This window comes from Hyla sarda, chromosome 2 (assembly GCF_029499605.1).
Source record: "Hyla sarda isolate aHylSar1 chromosome 2, aHylSar1.hap1, whole genome shotgun sequence".
Lineage (NCBI taxonomy): Eukaryota > Metazoa > Chordata > Amphibia > Anura > Hylidae > Hyla > Hyla sarda.
In genome coordinates, this window is record NC_079190.1 from 31,936,904 (window position 1) to 31,959,487 (window position 22,584).

At 43.2% G+C, this 22,584-nt stretch overlaps 1 protein-coding gene across 2 annotated transcripts in view; it reads right to left on the reverse strand.

Annotated features, from left to right (window-relative positions):
• The window catches only part of MRE11 (MRE11 homolog, double strand break repair nuclease), a 229,548-nt gene that overhangs the window by 116,050 nt on the left and 90,914 nt on the right, over positions 1 to 22,584 (reverse strand). For both annotated transcript variants that reach the window (XM_056561491.1, XM_056561492.1), the window contains exons 11-12: positions 13,516 to 13,642; positions 8,654 to 8,760 (exon numbers count right to left, since the gene is read on the reverse strand). In XM_056561491.1, coding sequence (XP_056417466.1) covers positions 8,654 to 8,760; positions 13,516 to 13,642 — 234 coding nt within the window. The remainder of the gene's footprint in view (positions 1 to 8,653; positions 8,761 to 13,515; positions 13,643 to 22,584) is intronic.

Genomic DNA, 22,584 nt, shown 5'->3' on the forward strand with positions numbered 1-22,584 from the left:
ACCATAAGGATTAGGTAGGGAAAACCAGGCAACACCGGTTACTCAGCCAGTACTGGATATAACTTTGGATAAGTACAGGATAAGTAGAAAGTCTTTAGTAGAATACAGTGAGGAATCACAAAAAAATAATAAGCCACCTGCCAAAATGAGGATAAGAACTAAATGCAGAGGGTGATGAGGGAATCTCGAGATACTGAGGTGACCTCTGATATTGTCCCAGAGGCCAATCTTGTTGCTGAGGCTCTGAGGGATGAAGAGATGGTCCTCTCATTTTGATAGCAGGGTGAGGATGGCAGAGGATGGCTGGAGGGAAAAAAAAGTGGGGTACAGGTAGGAAAAGGGGAAATCTGAGATATTCTCACTCCTGGTCCAGGTGCAGAAGGAAGGTAAGACTCTATTCTAGTCAGTCTTTCTAATCGGTTCCGAACCCTCAATTATATATTTTCCTCTTCTTCGGAAGGTGAGGCTAAGGGCGAGGTTTCTAAAGGTGCTGGTGGGGCCTCAAGGGAGAAGGGGGGGGGGGGGTGATTGGGTGCTGAGTCCTCTTCTCCTGGGGAACTTGTGACCTCACGGGAACAGTGTAACCCACCAATACAAGTATGAAGCAAGTATGTATCAGCTCGCCCTCTGAAAATAGCGCACGGACTGGTGCGGACTTCGCCCAGGCAATAGTGGAAAGAGAGAATGTCCAGCGCTCGACTCGGGAACAATACTTTATTTAGGGTCCACAGGAGAACATACAGGAACACGGAGACGTGTGACGCGTTTCGGCTTGTGTCACCAAGCCTTAGTCATACACGTGTATGTGTGGACCCTAAATAAAGTATTGTTCCCGAGTCGAGCGCTGGACATTCTCTCTTTCCACCACCAATACAAGATACATAATGTAATGCGGTTTTTAATAAAAATGTGATTTCAATTACAACTAAAAAGAGCAACTTTGGTTCCAAAATGACAAACCAAATAAGTAACCAATGAGTAACTAAATCTTGCCTATCAAAATGATTGTAACCCCCCCCCCCCCCCCCCACACACACACACACACACAATATAGAAGCAATCACACTGGCTAAAAAAAAAACATCATTTTGTCATTGTATTGTATCGTATTGACATCTTTTTTTATTTCCACGCTGGACAGCAGCCAGGAGCAGAGCAGGGTCCATTCATTACTATATTTTATTGATGCAACTAAACAACCAAAACAGCATAAAACAGCAGGGACGCTGATAAACACCCAGCATGTTCTTTGGTAAATAGCACAGAACAGCTTCACATGCAGCGCTCAAGGCTAAATGTACAGAAAACATTACCTTGTATATAATTATTAATAGTCTGCCGAGTAAAAAGGATCAACAGGAGCCAAAGCTATGGCACAAAGAGTGTAAACAATACCCCCATATAGTGCAAAATATATAATTATAAACACATTACCCTGGAACAAATTCATTATAGGTGCAGGTTTCCAGTCACCGTGTTTCAGGTATACTGCGGCATTTTTGTAGAAGTTTTTAACCTTTTACAAACAGAAGAGATTGGAAGATTTGAAGGGGTACTCCATCCCTATACATCTTATTCCCGACCCAAAGGATAGGGGATAAGATGTCTGATCGCAGGGATCCCTCCGTTGGGGACCCCCGCGATCTCGGCTGTGGCACCCCAGACATCCGGTGCACAGAGCGAAGTTCGCTTCGTGCCTGATGTCTGGCTATTAGTGGCGAAGGCTTGTGACATCACGGTCACGCCCCGCTCGTGACGTCATGGCCACGCACCCTCAATGCAAGTCTATGGGAGGGGGCGTGATGACCACGCCCCCTCCCATAGACTTGCACTGAGGGGGCATGCCCGGGATATCACAAGCCTCTGGCGCTGCACCTGACGCTCTAAACGGACGCCGGGAACAGCAGGGAGATCGTAGGGGTCCCCAGCCGCGGGACCCCTGCAATCAGACATCTTATCCCCAATCCTTTGGATAGGGGATAAGATGTCTAGGGGAAGAGTACCCGTTTTAGGATTTTTTTTTTTTCTCCAACCAAACACATTTATGGCATATGTAAAGAATCCTGTAACGATAATAGTGTGTCACAGAATCAGTCTTTATCTATAGTAGCCTTCTTCTCTAACAATGGCTCCCCATTCTCAGATGCCTCCAGGTCTTAAATGAGTACTCCGACGCAGCAACACTTATCCCCTATCCAAAGGAACTAAGTGTCTGATCAGGAAGGGAGGGGAAGCCTGACCACTGGGACCCCCCGCAATCTCCTGCACTGCACCCTGGAGGTCCCCAGGACCTGAGCATGAGAACTGGAGCAGAAGAAACCAATAAAAAGTATACAGATAGAATTATAAGGGTTAATTACACTTGTTTTGTAAAATAGATGTTGATTAGAAAAAAAGGAACAAAAAGGTAAGAAAATACTGGGGAAGTGAATTTTTTTTAATTTTTTATGGATGCTATAAATATCTGTTTTATGCAAATCACATCTAATAATGTAGTAATGTATGTATGTACATATGAAATGTATGTAATTTCCATTATGGTGATATTGTGCAGATATCAGTTTCTGATGACAGGTTCCAGAAATAGCAATTGCATCAAGCTGCTTCCAGCTTTCTCACAGAGCGGTCACAATACTGTTGGGGGTATGCGTTCTATCCAAGAGTCTATTTATCATTTTTAGACACATATTCCTACAGAAGATTCCCCCCTAACAGTAGGCTTCCTATATCCTAACATCCTCTCCTATACACACAAAGGTAGACTTGACAAAACGGTATCAAAAAGACTTAAAGGGATACTCCACTGGAAAACATTTTTTTTAAATATATATATCAACTGGTGCCAGAATGTTAAACAGATTTGTAAATTACTTCTACTGTATTTAAAAATCTTAATCCGGGGGGCGTGACTTGTCACGCTAGCGATGAGTCGCAAGCTGTGAGAGCTCCACCCGAGACCGCAGTGAATGAGGCATTCTCACCCTGATATGGGAGGAAAAAAATCGGGGCAAAAAGAAGAAGGGGATTCCTCTCACCTCTGGGAATCAGCCGGGCACGATTGCGGCTTACTTTGACTCCCTGTCGGCACCGGCCTCGACAATGCGGCCTCCCGACTCCCTTCTCTGCAGCTGCTGCTCCTGCTTTACCATGCAGCCGCTCTCCTGAGCTGCAGCTCACCATGGAGCCTGCAGCGCTGCACACCGGAGCTCTACCGGTCCATCCGCCCATCCCTCCTGCAGACGGGTCTTCTCAGTCACTGGACCGAAACCCTTCAACCCCGTTGCAGCGCTCGCAGGATGTCACAATACTGCAATCGAGGTACAGTGCTGACCAGAGGGGAGTTACCTCCTCCCTGCCTACCCCATACACTGCGGGGAGTGGAGGCCCTCTGGCTGCAGGAGCTCTGCGCCCCACATCTCCCTCACAGAGTGGGGAACCCGCTCTGGTGCACGCTACATCTGCCCCACAGTCTCTACAGGGGGTCCCCCCCCCTCCAAACGCCGCCATCTTGGAATGCTCTACTGAGAAGCCCTGTCGGATCTCGCCTCCCGACATGGCGGCTCCTGCCTCCTCCGGTGCTGCATGCCAGCCTGATGACAGGCGTACACAGCCTTCCCACTCCTCTGCTACAGTGGTGCACATACCTCACACGCTGAAGGGACCCAGGGGCTTCACCAGTCACCCCGACCACATGTACTTCATCCCAGGGGAATGGGGATAAAGATGATACCCATGACATGCTTGAGACCCCCGTTCCTGGTCCACCCCCACAGAACGTAATGGACTGTGCCAATGAGATGTACTCTGGCTCCGATGAGGGTCCAAGTGACTCTGCCATTGATAGTGGGAATTCTGGGGAGCCAGTCCCCCAGCTAAGAAAGCCCTATTTCAAACACCACTTAAACTATCCCAGCGCCCCGATTCGTGCTCTGGGCACTCATCCTCGGATGATACCATCTCAAACGCAAAATGTTCGGCGAGACGTTCGCACAACCCAGACCGTGCTCCAGCTATACACTCTTCGTACCCTAGCCCCAACCTACCGTCTCCTGAAGCTGCAGTTAATACCGTAAAGCAATATTCCTAACTGCAGGCACTCCTAGCACTGCTGCCAACCAAATCTGATATGCAATCATTGGCCTCTGAAATGAAGACGGCCTGAAGACAGGACTTGAAACCTGTGAAAGCCGACATCTCTTGTCTCCAAGACGGAGTAAAGGACCTTGAGGAATTCCGCTCCTCTATGACCTCTCAGATTAGTTCCTTGTCAGGAGCCACGGCTGCCCTATCCCTACAACAATCCGCAGAGTCACATTAAAGAGATATTCTGGCCACAGACATCTTGTCCCCTATTCAAAGGATAGGGGATAAGATGTCTGATGAGGGGGGCCTGCCGCCGGGACCCCGAGATCTTTGTGCAGCACCCAGCATTCTGTGCCTGCTGCTGCTCTAGTCTTGGAAACCTCAGAGTTTCCGGGACTGGAGACATGACATCATGCCACACCCCCACATGACGTCACGCCACACTCCCTCCCATTCATGTGACAGCCATCATGCCCCCTCCTATAGACATGAATGGAGGGCGTGTGGCATGACATCACATCTCCAGTCCCGGAAACTCTGAGGTTTCCAGGATAAGATGTCTATGGCCAGAATACCCCTTTAAGAAAGAAGTTTCATAGATACGATATACACGTAATCACAGTATACAGCCACTAACCTGATTTCAAATTGAACGTACTGGGAGAACAACTCTAATATGGATACCTCCAGACATTTAAACTTTGGGAAACAACAAATAAATAACTCTAGGAATGAAACTGTGGTTCTAACGTGACTGTAGAGCAGGGTTATGACTCACAGGGACTAATGGGAAATATTACGTAAATCCATAGGATAGCTAAATACATATGAGAAACCTCTGAATCCGTCTATTTACCAATGGCCTTTCCTCTGGTCTCCCTTGCTGTGATGGTCAATGAGTCATATACAGTAAATTCCAGATCTCACAATAGAAGAGTGTGTTGGTGGTCTATTAGGCATGTATAATTCACTTAGATGGAAAGGGGTCCCACTGTGCAGACCCTGGGTCCTAGTGATCTTAAGGCCAACAGGGGTCCCAGAGGTCTTAACCACTACATTCAAAATGTATAGTATACCTGAGCAATATGTTATTGGAGTGTAACATTGTGGTGGGGAAGTTGTCTAAGGCTGGGTTTACACAACGTTTTTGACGTATGGGGACCTGTCCCCGATCTCACTGATTTGAATGAGCCGACTGGGGTCAGATAGGGATTTTTGGCCCGTGTCCGGATTTCTGACTGGACCTAAAACAGTGGTACCGTGGTTTTAGGTCCGATCAGAAAACCAAATACAGGGCAAAAATAAGCCGACCGGAGTCACTATCTTACTCCGGTCGGCTCATTCAAATTCCAGTTCCTGTATGTCAAAAATATAGTGTGAACCCAGCTTTAGTCGAAGACCCAAGTGACTGGACAGTCAAATGTTTCACCGCTTCTGATTCCTCTAATGTCCGTTGCTGCCTTCATTGGTCCTGATAGTCACATGACTGGTCATGTGATAGTGGGACTGCTGGTAGGAGGTTGTTGCCCATCACAAACAAATTAAAGGAGCTATTTAGGATTAGTATAACATAGCTGCTTTCTTCCAGAAACAGTGCAACGCTTGTTGTGTGTGGTATTGCAGCTCAGTGCCATTGAAGTAAATGGAGCCAAGTTGTAATGCCACACAAAGCCTGGGGACAGGTGTGGTGCTGTTTTTGGAAGAAAGCAGCTATGCTCACCTTTTCCTGGGTGACCCCTGTGACGTTAAATGATGTCAAACACAAAGAAAATGTTTGTTTTTGGGTAACATAAGTAAAAAAAAATATTTTATTAACTTTTTGTATGGTAGGGCTAAAAATTCTATCTAAAAATAGCAAACATTACATGTTCACAACCAAAACTAAAATAATATATACCTGTAAGCCGGTAAGGGTTGAGCAACATTTATATGTATCTATTCAATCTATTCCAGTGGAATGTTTTATTTTTTTTAAATCAACTGGTGCCAGAAAGTTTTCCACCAGAGTATCCCTTTAAGTAACCTTTCATTAATCACTGTCTTGTGTCTGTACATGAGAAGCCGCACTATTTTTGGCCATTGTATAACTTCTATATGACACTTATTACCAGTTTTCCCCCTGCAGCCTATATCTCTAATGTTCAGCCTCTATGATGTCTCTAATCCACTGCATGCACACTAATCTATCTGTTTATAGTACACCCTAAGTAGCAGCAGCAGCATGGAGGACAACACAGAGCAGTGAACAGTCCAAGCCCGGAGGCGAAATTTATGAATTACAGTTGACTCTCTCTGCCTCCTATCTCTGTACTTACCCCACTCCCACCCCATACACTTGTATGGGCAGCATAATATCTCAGTGAGTAAGCTAAAAAAAAAAAAAGCCCTTTGTAATCCTGTTTGGAGGGGCAAGTGGGTCTGGACCAGCGCCTAGCCGACCCACCTTTCACTACAAGGTCATGGAATTTTGAGTAACACACAGTGCCCCTTTATTCAGCAGCAGCTGTGTCTGTGCAGTCTGCGCACACAAAGGTATTTCACACAGGGCTGCTGCCGCCCGTGTAGCCATGTGTGTCAATTAAAAGGCTGTGGCGCTGTAGTGAGAAGCATGCGTCTTAGCGCTGGCCCTGACCAAATGGTCTCGCCTTGAATACACAGACAACTAAATTACAAAGGGCTTTTTAACATGTTAAGGACGAAGGGCGTTCAGATACGCCCTTGTGTCCTGGTACTTCTAAAGGTGTTTAACCCTTTAGACGCCGTGTTCAATGCTGATCACGGCGTCTAAAGTGAAAGTGGAAGATATCGGCAGCTCAGTGGAGCTCACAGAACCCCCGCGATGTGACCTGCTGCCCGATCGCCGATCCAATGATGTAGCCTGGCCATAGGCATAGCATTAAACAGTAAATGCAATCTAATGATTGCATATAAAAGTCCACAATGGGAATTTAAAAAGTGTAAAATTAAAAAAATACTAAAAAGTTTCTAAAATTATATAATACCCACTCCCCTAATAAAATTAAAATTTCCCTTATTTTCCCATTTTACAAAAAAAAATAAAAAAAAATAAAAGAATAAAAAAAAAAAAATTACATATTTGGTAGTAATAGTGATCAAAAAGTCCCATTAAAACAAAAATGATACCGATAAGAAGTACAGATCATGGCCTAAAAAATGAGCCTCATACATTCTGTATACGGAAAAAAAGTATAGGGGTCAAAAATTTTATGAAAACCAATTTTGTTATAAAAAGTTTGAATTTATTTATTTATTTTAAATAGTACAATAATAGCAAAACTAAATAAATTGGGTATTGTTTTAACCACATTACCCTACCACAATGTATCATTTTTACCATAAAGTGCACTGCGTAATAACCAACTCCCCCCCCATCCCCCCCCCAAAAAAAATTGCAGTTTTCTTATTAATTCCCCCCGCAAATAATGTTTTTATTGGTCGTGCCTTACATTTTATGGTAAAGATGTCCTCACACGGGTTTGTAGATGAAACAATAAAAGAGTTGTGGATTTTAAAAGGAGAGGAAGAAAAAACGAAAATGCAAAAATGAAAATTTGCCTGGTCCTTTACGGGGTACTATGTCTGATTGCGGGGGTCCCGCCGCTGGGGACCCCCGTGATCTCGGCTGCGGCCTCTCAGACATCCGGTGCACGGAGTGAACTTCGCTCCATGTAGGATGACTGGAGATGCGGTGCAAAGGCTTGTGACGTCATGGCCATGCCCACTCAATGCAAGTCTATGAGAGGGGGCGTAACGGCCGTCACGCACCCTCCCATAGACTTGCATTGAGGGGGCATGGCTGTGACATCACGAGCAGGGCGCGGCCGTGCCGTCATGAGCCTACGGCGCTGCACTCGACGCTCTAAACGAACGCCGGCTGCAGCAGGGAGATTGCGTAGGTTCCCACGATCCTTTGGATAGGGGATAAGATGTCTAGGGGCGGAGTACCCCTTTAAAGGTTTAAGCTACTTTTCAGGGATACTTTTAAAGGTATTTAGTGAAAGGGGACAATAAGTAGTATGTGTAAATAGGAATAGTTTGCATTGGTTAATTCACCTGACAGATGCCCTTTAAAACGAAGAGAGAGGCGCATACGTCCCTGATCAGATATATATCAAGGTTCTTATATTTGCTTGTACTATAAAGTTATGCAAAGTTTGTTGAATCAACCATTTAGGAGCGTATTTGTTTGCAATAAAGATTACTCACAACAACTATCGTGTCATTTATAATCCAGACAAATATATTGTACACAATGTCAATACTATTTTAAAGGCATATATATATATATATATATCTTTTTTGTATACTTAATATATATACTATATATATATATATATATATATATATATATATATATATATATATATATATCTACATACACACACATATATATATATATATATATATATATATATATACACACACACACACACACATATGCCTTTAAAATAAAAAAAATAAAAGAAAATTATATATATATATATATTTTTTTTCTTTTTCTTTTTAATAGCCAAAAATAATAAAATATGCAACCCGTTTTGAAACGTACCTTCTCTGCAGTCTGGAAGTATTGCTTTACCAGGTCTTCCACTCTCAGCGTGGTAACCTCGGAGGATGATTTGCTGTCAAATTTCCCAAAATTAATTGCCACGAAGTCTGGAATAAAACTAGACAAGGTTATGGTGTGCTCCGCAGAGAATGCATCATATGAAGAGGTCATTACAAGAGACGTGACACTACCTATATGTGCCTCATGTGTCAGAGATGTCGTACATATGTAAAACCAATGTCACCTAATCCAGCTGTACACTGTACATCTTACCACCTGGCGACATGCAAAGAATCGTAAATGAACAAAAAGTCTGTACTGCTAGGACAGCAAAACCATAATGCATAAAACAGGCATTTTAGGCCGTCATGGATCCCAGTTAAGAGTAAAACAGTCTGACTGGAAAGCATAATGTGAAAAGATAGTGATATGAGTTATAGGAAATATCTTTTTTGTATACCGTATTTATCGGCGTATAACACGCATTTTTTTAGGCTAAGATTTTTAGCCTAAAGTCTACCTGCGTGTTATACGCCAATAAGCCGCTGCAGTTCAATGATTTAAAGCGGGCGCTTTAAATCATTGAACTGCAGCGGCTTTTGCAGGTCCAGAGACCTGCCGGCTTCTCTGCCCCTGCCTGTCCTGGGGTCTAGAGCCCTGCTGTCGCCGCTTCTCTCCCCCTGCCCCTTCTCTCCCCCTGGCTATCGGCAGCAGGGCTATGGGGCAGCGGCGCCGACAGACATGGGGAGAGAAGGGGCAGCGGCACCCATTGCCGGCGCCGCTGCCCCATTGCCTCCCCCATCCCCGGTTGTATAATTACCTGTTGCCGGGGTCAGGTCCGCGCTGCTTCAGGCCTCCGGTGTGCGTCCCCTGCGTCGTTGCTATGCGTTGCGAGACGCAATGACGAGTGACATCACTCGTCATTGCGCCGCACCGTGCAGCGCATAGCAACGACGCAGGGGACACACACCAGAGGCCTGAAGCAGCGAGGACCCGACCCCGGCAACAGGTAATTATACAACCGGGGATGGGGGAGGCAATGGGGCAGCGGCGCCGGCAATGGGTGCCGCTGCCCCTTCTCTCCCCCTGGCTATCGGAGCCGCTGCCCCGATAGCCAGGGGGAGAGAAGGGACAGTGGCGCCGACAGCAGGGGGAGAGAAGCGGCGGCAGCAGGGCTCTAGACCCCAGGAAAGGCAGGGGGAGAGAAGTGGGCAGCGACGGCCTCTCTCCTCCTGCCTTTCCTGGGGGCTTCTGCGGGGTCAGAGACAGTGTATCGGGGTATACACGCGCACACACGCACCCTCATTTTACCAAGGATATTTGGGTAAAAACCTTTTTTTACCCAAATATCCTTGGTAAAATGAGGGTGCGTGTTATAGGCCGTTGCATGGTATACCCCGATAAATACGGTATATTTAGTTACTTTGTAATCCTTACTTATAAGTTATATTTGCAGAAACATAATTTACAGCATTGTACAGTGGTCCCTCAGGTTATAATATTAATTGGTTCCAGGATGAATATTGTATGTTAAAGGGGTATTCCAGGAATTTTCTTTATTTGACTATGCTACAGGGGCTGTAAAGTTAGTGTAGTTCATAATATAGTGTCTGTTCCTGTGTGTGATGGTTTTCTCACAATTCTTCTGTGATTATCGCCCCAATATTTATTTTTAACAACATACAAGATGACTGGTGTCTCAGATTTTTCCCAGGTTGCAATGCGGCCGAGACCTGACATCACTAGTCAGGTGATCAGAGGAAGCCTGTCTGCTTCAATTTTGACACAGCTGTAGGTCCCCTAGTTAGAAATCACTGTGTTTCAATGGTTGTGGTGGCTGATGTGAGGGAGGGAGGAAAGTGATCTCAAACTTTCAAACATGGAACTATGGGATGTGTAGTTTAGAGAACAAAATCCAACAGGGAATACCCAGTTCATGCAGGTAAGTACTAAAATCACATTATGGTGGATAACCCCTTTTACACCATTGTATATTGAGACCAGAACTCTATGGAAGATTACTAATTGGTTCTACAGTCTTAAAAATGTCAACAAAAAATAAGAAAAAGTAAAGATTAAAGAAGAACCACAAGATAACTAATACAAATTGAGCCGTTCCTTGTATATAAAAGGGAGAAATAGAAGCTAAAATCACTTTATACGGGGAGGGCAGGTGCTTCTTCAGGTTCCTGCACAGTACACAGTGTCCCGGAGTAGGGCTGCACGATTTGGGGAAAATGTCATATTGCTATAATTGAGGTCAATGGTGTGATTAAGATATTCAATTGCAGTATAATAAAGAAATGGTGTCATGAGTTGCCTTGCCTAAAGCATAGCCCTCTATTTCATGTCCAATCCCCTCCATTTCATGTCCCCAAAAAAAAAAAAATTTGGGCGCGAAAAGTATCGACCACATTTTCAATGAGCTTTGTGCTGCGGTTTACACTGTTCATGTCAGTTTTGTAAAAGTGGGCGTGTCCACGTATATTGTCCGCTTTACATGATATTTTCGAAGGGGTGAGAGTTCGGTTTACATAAAAAATTTCACACCAGCTTTTTCATAGTGTAGAAATCACAGAAATGGTTGTAGTTTTATTGTATTTTTTTTTTTTTTGTTTGTTTGTTTTTTTTCTTTGTTTTTTGGGGAAAAGGTGTTATTTAAGTAATTATTAAAAGAGTAAATAACTATTATTGAAAAATGTTATAAAAAAAGAATATATATATATATATATATATATATATATATATATAATATATATTTTTTTCTTTTCTTGGTCACTGCACCTGCCCTCACATTTAAGCTCAGAAATGTTTTATTTATAGTTATCGCTTGTCTGGGCACTAGTAATCATGGAATATTTTGTGAGACGTTTCTGCCAGAATTTCTGGGATGTAAACTTAGGTGCAAAAATTGGCAACATAGGTGCCAAAATTGCAGATTCTGGTGCCAAACTCAGCAATTTTGGTGCAAAAAAATACAATATGGCTGCAACAAAAAAAATTTGGATGCGAAAAAAAAATTTAAAAAAAGTGGCACGAAAATGAATTTTCACATATTTTTAAAGCAGCACAAGAGACCTTTGAAAATGTGAGGAGAAAAAAAAAAGGTGTGAATAATATCGCTGGAACAGAAATGACAGCAGTTTTTAAGAATCTCCCCCTTTGTATTTCAATTACTCTATATCAAGATCTATACAAGTCATTCATTGGAAACATCCAATGTGTACTACCAAAGGACAAAAATGTGTCCTGGATCCATGGTGGACATTGCCCCCACCTATTCTGCATATTGTAAAATTATTTTGAACATATTTTCATTTTAATTACTCAGTATAGTTAGTTCATAGAAGGGGACACTCCTCCTTCCCATGTCATCCCTTTCTAAATTTACAGTGATCTCTCAATTTACAATGGCCTCAACATACAATAGTGTCAACATACAATGGTCTTTTCTGGACCATTGTAATTTGAAACCAGACTCAACATACAATGTACAGACAGTCCAGATCTGTGATACAGGTCAACGGCTGAAAGATATGACCAATCAGAATGGGCATTCACGAGTAAAACTCCTGTATTACTGAAGTGCATGCACTGACTGATGTCTGGTAGCGCCCCCTACAGTACAGGGAGGTATTACATGTTCTGTACTACTCTTTAGGGCCCGTTCACACTGAGTAATTCAAGAGGAATTGACTCGAGTAATTCCTCTTGAATTCTCTGCTCCAAATTAATGCACATCTCCTCTGCCCATTTGACTTTTTTTTCACTTTAATGTTATTTTCGCTGTCCTGTTCACACTGCGGAAATTCTGCTAGCGGAATTCCGACGCTGAATTCCGTTCCGCTTGAAGAATGAGCATGTTCATTCTTCAAGTGGAATCCGCTAGCAGAAATCAATTGAAATCAATGGTAAAAAAAAATTTCGCTCAACATCATTTTCGCGCGGAATTCAAACGGAAATGGCTGAAAAACCCTTCACTTCTTTCTCCCCCATTTCGCGGGCAAGTTGTGCGCGAAAATAAAAAATTATTTTTTCCGCCCGTAAATTTTTCGGCATGAATTACTCTTAATTTTCTTAGTGTGAACGCACCCTTACATGTACTAGGGTTAGCTGCTCCTTTGGACACCAGGTGAGGGCGGCTCCATTACTTTTTTAGGACACTGTGTACTGTACAGGACCCTGAAGAAGCTCCTGTCCTCTACATAGACAGTGATTACAGCTCCAGCAGATCTTTATTACTTGTATATATAAGGACTTGTATTATCTATATTGGTTATCTACTTATTTTTCTTTAATCCTCACTTTTTCCTATTTTTGGATGACATTTTGGTGGCTTCAGAACCAATTACCAGGTTTCCATAGAGTTATGGTCTCAACATACAATGGTTTCAACATACAATGGTCTCAACAGACAATGGTCGCCCTGGAACTCAATAATACTGTAACTTGAGGGATGACCGTATTATGGTCCAGTGATGGACATGGGTGCTTAGCTACAGAACTCTGATAACTGTATTGTAACAAGAATTGTTTTTATCCCCTGGATTTAAAGAATGAAGTTTCCCGCTAGATTACAGCAAGAAGAGATAAGAATAAAATAAAAATCTGATACTAAAAGAATAGTTAAAACACTGCAACTCCATTCTGGTATGGAATAAAGTCTATTGATGTTTTCGAATACAGTTGAAACCTAGCCAATCCCATTGGTCTATATTGGGTCGTTTGGGTGTTGTGTCCTTTTGTTTTCTTTTAAAGGCGCCAGTTAGTACAGACCCATATATCGAACTATGTATGAAATTATTATCAGAACTCACAGATTATAAAAGGCTTAAAGAAGGTTATAAGAATCACCTACTAACCTTTCTTGTCCTTCTGCTCTTTGTGCCTGAAGAAATGTATAATATCTTTGGGATTAGCAGCTTTATCAACAAACTTCTGGCTAAATCGTAGAGTATTGAAGGGTTCAAAACCACCCGTGTAATCCACCTGAGAGACGATGAGATCACAATGACTCCAAAAAATAAAAAAATGATATATAATATATTTTATATAAAGCAGCACTCCTATGGTCTGGGTGTAGGGGTGCCTACTGTTGTAAACCTTGGTAAGAGGTCCAATGTAGATATATCCAAAAAGCAGCAGTGGCACTCCCGTAATTAGTGCAATGTGATGTCTTTTATTTCACTCCAACGTGAGAGACGTTTCAACAGCCTCTCGCTGTCTTTATCTCCTTGATAGTGAGAGAGGCTGTTGAAACGTCACTCACGGTGGAGTGAAATAAAAGACATCACTTTGCACTAATTACGGGAGTGCCACTGCTTCTTTTTGTATATATATATATATATATATATATATATATATATATATATATAATTTCTTTTTTTTTCTTCTTTTTTTAAACTCATGGGGGGAGATTTATCTAAACCTGTCCAGTGGAAAAGTTGCTGAGTTGCCCATAGCAACCAATCAGATCGCTTGTTTGATTTTTGAAAAGGCCTCTGATAAATGAAAGCAGCAATCTGATTGGTTGCTATGGGCAACTCAGCAACTTTTCCACTGGACAGGTTTAGATAAATCTCCCCCATAGTCCCAACCATTATTTTAAGACCATACAAAAGTTTTCGATATCTCAGCATTTCAGAACTTTTTTTTTTAATTGTATGTCAACACAAATAAAATGAGTCTTGTTTTTTATAGAAATCATGGCTTATAAAAAAAAAGACCACTAGGTGTCCCCAGACCATCCAGAACATAATCCTGTGCAGCTGCAGCATCATCTTTGTCCCAGCTGAAGCACAGGCAGAGACAAAATCCAGGAAGTGAGGGCGGGACTAGCACTCCTCTGTGCTCACTCCTGTCCTATCAGACTGCAGCATGAAAACAGAGAGGAGGGGGTTATAGTGATTCTGTGGCATTTAAATGGGGGGGTACATTTGGAGAACTTACCAGCACATTGACATTTGATGGGGGCATTGTCATTTATTGCATTGTGATGTCTGTATTTATAATAAAAAGAAAATGAATATAAAGAGAACTTTTTTAATCTTTTTTTCTTTAGTGCTATGTTTTTGCCGGGTTGATTATAGTGATCACGCAGACAGAAATGTCTGTATTAACAATTCCTCACAACCCACGCTTAGAGCGTCTTTCCACCCAAATAATACATTTACATGTCTTATGTCTGTTCTCCCTGTCTGCACAGTATTTCACTTGTCATATTGTTAGTTTGTACAATTACATAGTTACATAATTTATGAAGTTGAATAAAAGTCCATCAGGCTCATCCTATAACCCTACTGTGTTGATCCAGAGGAAGGCAAAACGCTCCCACGAGGCGGATATCAATTGCTCCATAACAGAGGAAAAATTCCTCCCCGACTCTAATATGGCATCAGAATAAATCCCTGGATCAACATTCTTTACACATAAATCTAGTATCCATAACCTGTAATGTATTTTTCCCAAAAAACATCCAGGTTCCCCTTGAACTTGTTTATTGTGTCAGATATAACATCATGTGGCAGAGAGTTCCATAGTCTCACTGCTCTTACAGTAAAGAATCCCCATCTGTTATGATGGTGAAACCTTCTTTCTTCTAGATGTAGAGGCTGCCCCCTTGTCATGGTTATCGGCCTAGGTATAAAAAGATCCCTATAAAGATCTCTGTACTGTCCATTCATATATTTGTACATTGTGATCATCGCCCCTAAGACGTCTTTTCTCCAAAATGAATTCACCTCAAGCTTGATAACCTAATAATCCTTGTCCCCCTCCTCTGGCTTTAAAAAAAAGACCACTGGGGTCCCCACACCATCCAAAACATAATCCTGTTCAGCTGTGGCATAATTTTTGTCTTAAAACAAACAGGAGGGGTTATAGAGCAGCCTGCAGTGATTGGATGAAGAGACCCAGCAAAGCAGACTCAGGGAGGAAGTGAATGCATGGTGAGTGAGGGCGGGCTCAGTGCTTGCCTCAGACACGCCCCTTACTGAGCAGTGGATGTCAGAATGTGTGAGCAGCAGAACAGGAATTTGTGAGCCAAATAAAGAAGCTAGACACATAAAAAGACATGTAAAGTATCTGCATCACCTAGTGAGTAAGAAACAAAATTATTCTGTGATATGACAGGTGGGGAGACAAGCAAAAATACTATCACAATAATTTTTTATTATAATTATTTTTTTTTTTACATTTTATTGTTGAAGACTGTAAAATCAACGCATAATTTGTAGCAGGCCTGACGGAATGGGGACACAGATATTTGGGGAATAAATAACGTTTTATTATATAAAAGGAAGTTGTAAAGGAAAAGTATTTGGCAACTTTTTTCCACATTTTATTTATTTATTTTTATAATTCCTGTTATAGGATTTTATTTTATAAATTTTTTTTTTACTTACAACATTGTTTCCCAACCAGGGTGTAACCAGCTGTTGTATAACTTCAACTCCCAACATTTAGCTATCTGGGCTTGATAGGAGTTGTAGTTTTGCAATAGCTGGAGGCATCCTGGTTGGGAAACACTGACTTACAATATACCGGCATACTTGTCTACACAGAAATAAGTAAAGTCACCCATTAGGCTGGGTTCACACCACGTTTTGTACTTACGGTTCCATATACGGCTGGGGGGAGGATCACGACGCCCGCACTCGTATTCGGGAACCGTATTTAATGCATGTCTATGAGCCGACCGGAGTGAACCGCAGCCTCCGGTCTGCTGTGTTTTCGGCCGTATGCGGTTTCCCGACTGCAGGCAAAAACGTGGTCGACCGCGTTTTTGCCTATGGTCGGGAAACCGCATACGGCGGAAAACGACATGACATGCATTAAAAACGGTTCCCGAATACGGCTGAGTGTGGATTCGCTACATCAGCTACATCTGATTTGGATTCGGAGGTTGCCTCTGAGTTTTCGGATGCTGCCATTTTCAGTAGCGAGGACGATGAGGAGTACATGGAGGATATTAATGCCCCATATGGGTCTACCTCCTCAGCTGGGAACCCCACCCATGCTATCTTAGATACACAGGGGGTTCCTTACTTTGACCCGGACGATATCAAACACCCGCGCTCCGAGGATTGGGCACCTCTACCGCAGGTGTCTAAGTATATAGAATCCTGGCTGCGGAAGGCCTTTGGACGGGGTAACCGCAACAAACCTAGGGCGGAATGTCCCCAACCCTCCATCGCCAACAAGGTGGCTATGACCCCAGAATTAGACCCTATACTTATCAAAACCTGGTCAAATCGGGTAAGAACCCTAAAAAAAGGGATTGATAGGTCTTTTGATTCTGTACAGGAATTATTGGATGTGTTGGGTCCTTTGACCAAAATTCTTAACATGTCAGAACAGGAGGTCGCTACGGGCAAGCCTATGAATGTGGAGATACTCAGAGGATGGGCTCTACAGGCTGTGTGTATGTTAGGCAACGCAAATACAGTCATGTCGGCCAGGCGTCGCTGATCTACCCTGATGTGTTTAGCCCCGCAATTAACGCATTTGGTGACTGAGGAACAGGGCCCATCAGCCGAGGGTCTCCTATTCGGTGACTCTCTGATAAAAAAATATCAATCTCGAGCTCAGATAACGCTCAGACCTCCCTAAAAAAGTCCTTACAAAGTAAGGTTTTTGGGAAGGCTGGAAGGGGCAGGGGTCGCCCTTCTGGCCGTGTATCATATTATAGACCCTATAACAGAGGTCACGTATAATATGTCCAGGATAGACCTCAATTCCACACGGTCACTACATCTCAACTCGTCAGACCCTTCTTTCCAGTTCGGGGACAGTCCTGGAGGGTGAGAGGTGGTCCATGCGGTTTCCCGAGGGCAAGAGGAACAGATGAGACATATCAGTCAAGATTTTCCAATAGGGGCAGACTGAGATATTTTACCCAGGCTTGGTCCATGATCACATCAGACCCGTGGATCATACAAGTGGTGACAGGCTATCACATAGAATTTATGATACCACCCACGCAAACCCACTGGCCAAGGGGGATACGGTTTTCAGACTCAGAGACGGATCGGATTTGTTCAGAGATAAGAGACTTGCAAACGAAAAGCACCATAAGAGCGGTACCCATAGAAAAACCGGGGTTTCTAAGCAATATCTTCTTAGTAAAGAAGAAACACAGAGGCCACAGGACGGTGATAAGTTTAAGACACTTAAACGAATGTGTGATGTATCATCATTTCAAAATGGAGGGAATCCATTTGCTTTCTTTCCACCAGTATTTACAGTTTCTCTGGGACGACCAAAAATGGGAGTTCACATGTCTCCCGTTTGGTCTCTCATCAGCCCCGTGGTGTTTCACCAAACTCATGAAACCGGTCATGGCTATACTGAGAAGTCGAGGTGTTCGGCTCATAATATATCTCAACGATATATTAATCATGGCACGCACAAGACACCAAGTTTTATGCCATGTGCAATGGACCACATCTCTTCTCTCATCATCTGTGTTGATTCCTGCCCAAGAAATTGAATTTTTGGGGTTTCTAGTGAATACCACATCGGCAACCCTGAGTTTGCCGACCAAGAAATTGACCATAATCCGCAAGGAAATTCAGGCTTTACTACTCAGACAGCTAGTTTCCTTAAGAGTGGTTGCTTGGATTGTCGGACTGTTAGCAGCTTCTATTCAAGCGATTTTTCTGGCACTGCTACATTATAGGGCTTTACAACGTCTAAAGACCTCTAACAGAGGGTCTGACCTATTCGGACCAGGTTCCTCTGTGCTAGGAGGCCAGAGACTAGCTTCTTTGGTGGCTTTGTCATGTTGAGACCTGGAATGGGAAAACCATTTTCAATTCCAAACCGGACTTGATAATAGAGTCAGAAGCCAGCCTCAGCGGCTGGGGAGCCCGATGCTGTTTGTCCTCCACAGGGGGGGGAAGTGGTCAGAAGCAGAGTCCAAATACACATCAACTGTCTGGAACTCCTACTGGGTTCCTTTGCGCTCAAAAGCTTCACTTCCCACAGATCGGATTGTTGCATTATGCTGCGCATGGAGAATGTATCAGCGGTACAGTATATCAACCGCCGCGGGGGAATGCGGTCGAAGGTGTTGGTGGATATCGCAAAGGAATTTTGGCACTTTTGTCTTCAAAAGAACATAATTCTGAAAGCGGAATACCTTCCAGGGATATCCAACTCGATTGCGGATTGGAACTCCCGGTATCTGACGGATTGCAGCAATTGGGCTCTAGATCCTATGGTCTTTCACGCAATTCAGTCATTGTGAGGTGCCCTTTATCTGGATTTGTTTGCCTCTCGGCTCAATCATCAATTGCCCCTTTTCTTCAGTTGGAGACCGGACCCGGAGGCCATGGTGACAGATGCGTTCCTTCAGCATTGGCCGCAGGAAACACTGTACACTTTCCCACCGTTTGCTATGATTCCCAGAGTGTTATTACAAGCAGGGAGTCAGAAGAACACCCTGGTGTTAATCACCCATGGTGGCCGACTCAATCTTGGTTTCCCCAGATACTGGGGATGACCATAGATTACCCAAGGGTTTGTCCTCAGTTTACCTCCGTCCTCCAGGATCCAGCGTCGGAGTTACATCAGTTAGTGCTTTCAGGTCAGTTAACTTTGATAGCATGGTTCATTTTGGGACGTCGACATCTGGTGGCTACATTTCACAGTCAGCTAGAGACCTCATATGTGAGGCATGGGCTCCAAGTACCAGATCGGCTTACCGATCAGCCTAGGGCTTTTGGGTTCGTTGGTGCTCACAACGACAATTGGATCCCATTCAGACCTCTATATCCGGCATCGTGAACTTCTTATCTGAAGCATTTGATTCAGGTAAGGCGTATAGGACTATCAATGTATATAGATCGGCCATTTCAGCACATCATGTACCAGTGGACAGCTTTGCTGCTGGACAGCATCCTTTGATAAGTCATCTTATGGAGGGAATACGGTTCAAAAGACCACCTGCCCCTCGGTATCAGTTCACTTGGGATGTTTCCCTTATTCTTCGCATGTTTTCTACCTGGGAGGATAATGATGTGTTAACTCTTAAATTGTTATCTTACAAACTATGTTACTTTGCCTTGTTTCTATTAAGCGTGTTTCTGATGTACACGCTCTTGACATCTCACGTAGACAATATACTCCTCAAAGGGTTCAATTCTCCATTCAGCGACGCACGAAGACGCATCTACGTGCGGTCTCCTATCCGATCTTTCTGACTCTGTGTGCGGTTCGCTCTTTTAAGGCTTACGAACAGAGAACGGCTTCCTTGCGGTCGTCTCAGTTTTCTTAATTTCTTTCTGTTCACCGCATTTACCAGTCTCTTCTCAAACTTTAGTGCCTTGGGTGAGGCTGACTATGTCCATGGCTGGTATTGATGTCTCTATCTTCAAGGCGCACTCCACCAGAAGCGCCATGCCTATCAAAATAATTCAGACAGGAGGTTCGCTTTCTGATATTTTGAAGATGGCTGAATGGTCGTCAGATACGTTTAGAACGTTTTACTTTAGGCCTGAAAAGCATATATCTATGTCGGTTTTATAATATCATCTTATTTTCAGTGTTATATATTTGATTGTGTACTTTAAACTTGCATTTGATACAAGCCTCCTGTCTTCCATAAAAATTTGGATTTTCCTAGTATTATTAAGGAAAATATAGATTTTATAAAGACAGGAGGCGAGTATGACCCCTCCCTGGTTCCCACCCCTATTACATATCATATTTTCTCTTTTGCAGGTTATTGTGAGGTCGATGGAAGTCTGGATCGTTTTGAGGTTCTTCATCGTTCCTGTGTTTCGAGATGATGTTCGGAGAAGTTGATGGTCATTGGAAGATACAGTTTATGGACGATCGTTCCTTGGTTCGCATCCTGTCCCGTTTGCAGATTGGCATAAAGAAAGAGGGGGAGGCGGAGCCGGACACAGTTAGTATGGGGACAGGCATTGATGTGATTAGTGGAGATTATGAGGAGTTGCAGATGGTTGCTAGGAAACCATGCATCTTTTTTCTTCCTTAATGTTATGTTGCATTTGCATTTTTCTTTCTGCTATTGGGCATGATAAAGAAGGAATATGCACTTGATACCACCTGTCTTTATAAAATCTATATTTTCCATCATAACAGGAAAATCCTAAATTTCTTCAAACAAAGGCTAATAGTAATGTGATGCATCAAGAGAGGCATAGAGGCTCGTGACAAGAACATAGTTTTGCCTCTGTATAAATAATTAGTCACAGGGGTGTGGGAATGTAAAAATAAATAATACTTGCCCAAGGGACCATAAAGGGACCACAATCTACTTGTCCCTTATGACAATCTACTTGACAATTTCAACCAAAATAGTATGTAAATAAGGTCTATTGACCATAGAACTGCAATGATCTGTGTACTCTGCACTCGATTGATAGAGCCTGCTGAAGAGAGGCTCTATCAATCCCAGACCCATAGACGGGAAGAAAGGAGAGGTAAGCCATCTGGCTAAAGGGTTAATAGCTGGCCAAAGCAATCGCCGCTTGTCGGCTATTAGTGGGAGCTGGAGACCATCCAGTATGGCACAGGTTCAAATCAGTGGCCCGCACTATACATCCTTAAAGGGGTACTCCGTTGCTCAGCATTTGGAACAAATGTGACGTCATAGCCCTGCCCCCTCATGTCATGCTCCGCCCCCTCAATGCAAGTCCTATAGACTTGCACTGAGGGGGTAGGACATGACATCAAGAGGCGGCGGGGCTATGACGTCACAAGCTGCCGGCTCCAGCATTCGGAACAGTTTGTTCCAAACGCTGAGCAGCGGAGTACCCCTTTAAGCACCATGACTTGAATACACATCATGGGTTGTTAGTGAGTCCTGGATCCCTGAGCGGCACCTGGCTCTGCTTGCCTGAAGCAGGGCTAAATGCCTTAAGAATTCACCTGCCTGGCGCCTGGAACTTAATGTCCAGGGTGTCGATCGACAGAATTTCCACATATCTGGGTCAGACCACATATGGAGTATTCTGCCCAATTCTACATGGCTGAACTAGATCTGGTGCAGAGGAGGGCAACCAAGATACAGGAATTAATGGTATGGGAGGATTACAGGACCAATACAGGTTATCACTTGGCGTTATTAAGTTTGGAGAAAAGACGTCTTAGGGGCGATCTGATTACAATGCACAAATATATGAATGGACAGTACAGGGATCTTTATAGGGATCTTTTTATACCTAGGCCGGTAACCAAGACAAGGGGGCAGCCTCTACGTCTAGAGGAAAGAAGGTTTCACCTTCATCACAGACAAAGATTCTTTACTGTAAGAGCAGTGAGACTATGGAACTCTCTGCCACATGATGTTGTGATGTCTGACTCAATAAACAAGTTCAAGGGGGGTCTGGATGTTTTTCTAGAGAGTATTAACATCAGAGGTTATGGATACTAGATTCATGTGTAAAGAATGTTGATCCAGGGATTTATTCTGATGCCATTTTAGAGTCGGGGAGGAATTTTTCCTCTGTTATGGAGCAATTGGCATCAGCCTCGAGGGAGCGTTTTGACTTCCTCTGGATCAACAAAGTAGGGTTATAGGATGAGCCTGATGGACTTTTTTTCAACTTCATAAATTATGTAACTATGTAATTGTACAAACTAACAATATGACAAGTGAAATACTGTGCAGACAGGGAGAACAGACATAAGACATGTAAATGTATTATTTGGGTGGAAAGACGCTCTAAGCGTGGGTTGTGAGGAATTGTTAATACAGACATTTCTGTCTGCGTGATCACTATAATCAACCCGGCAAAAACATAGCACTAAAGAAAAAAAGATTAAAAAAGTTCTCTTCATATTCATTTTCTTTTTATTATAAATACAGATATCAAGATGCAATAAATGACAATGCCAACATCAAATGTCAACGTGTGGGTAGGTCTTCTAAAAGTACTCTCCCCCCGCCCATTTAAATG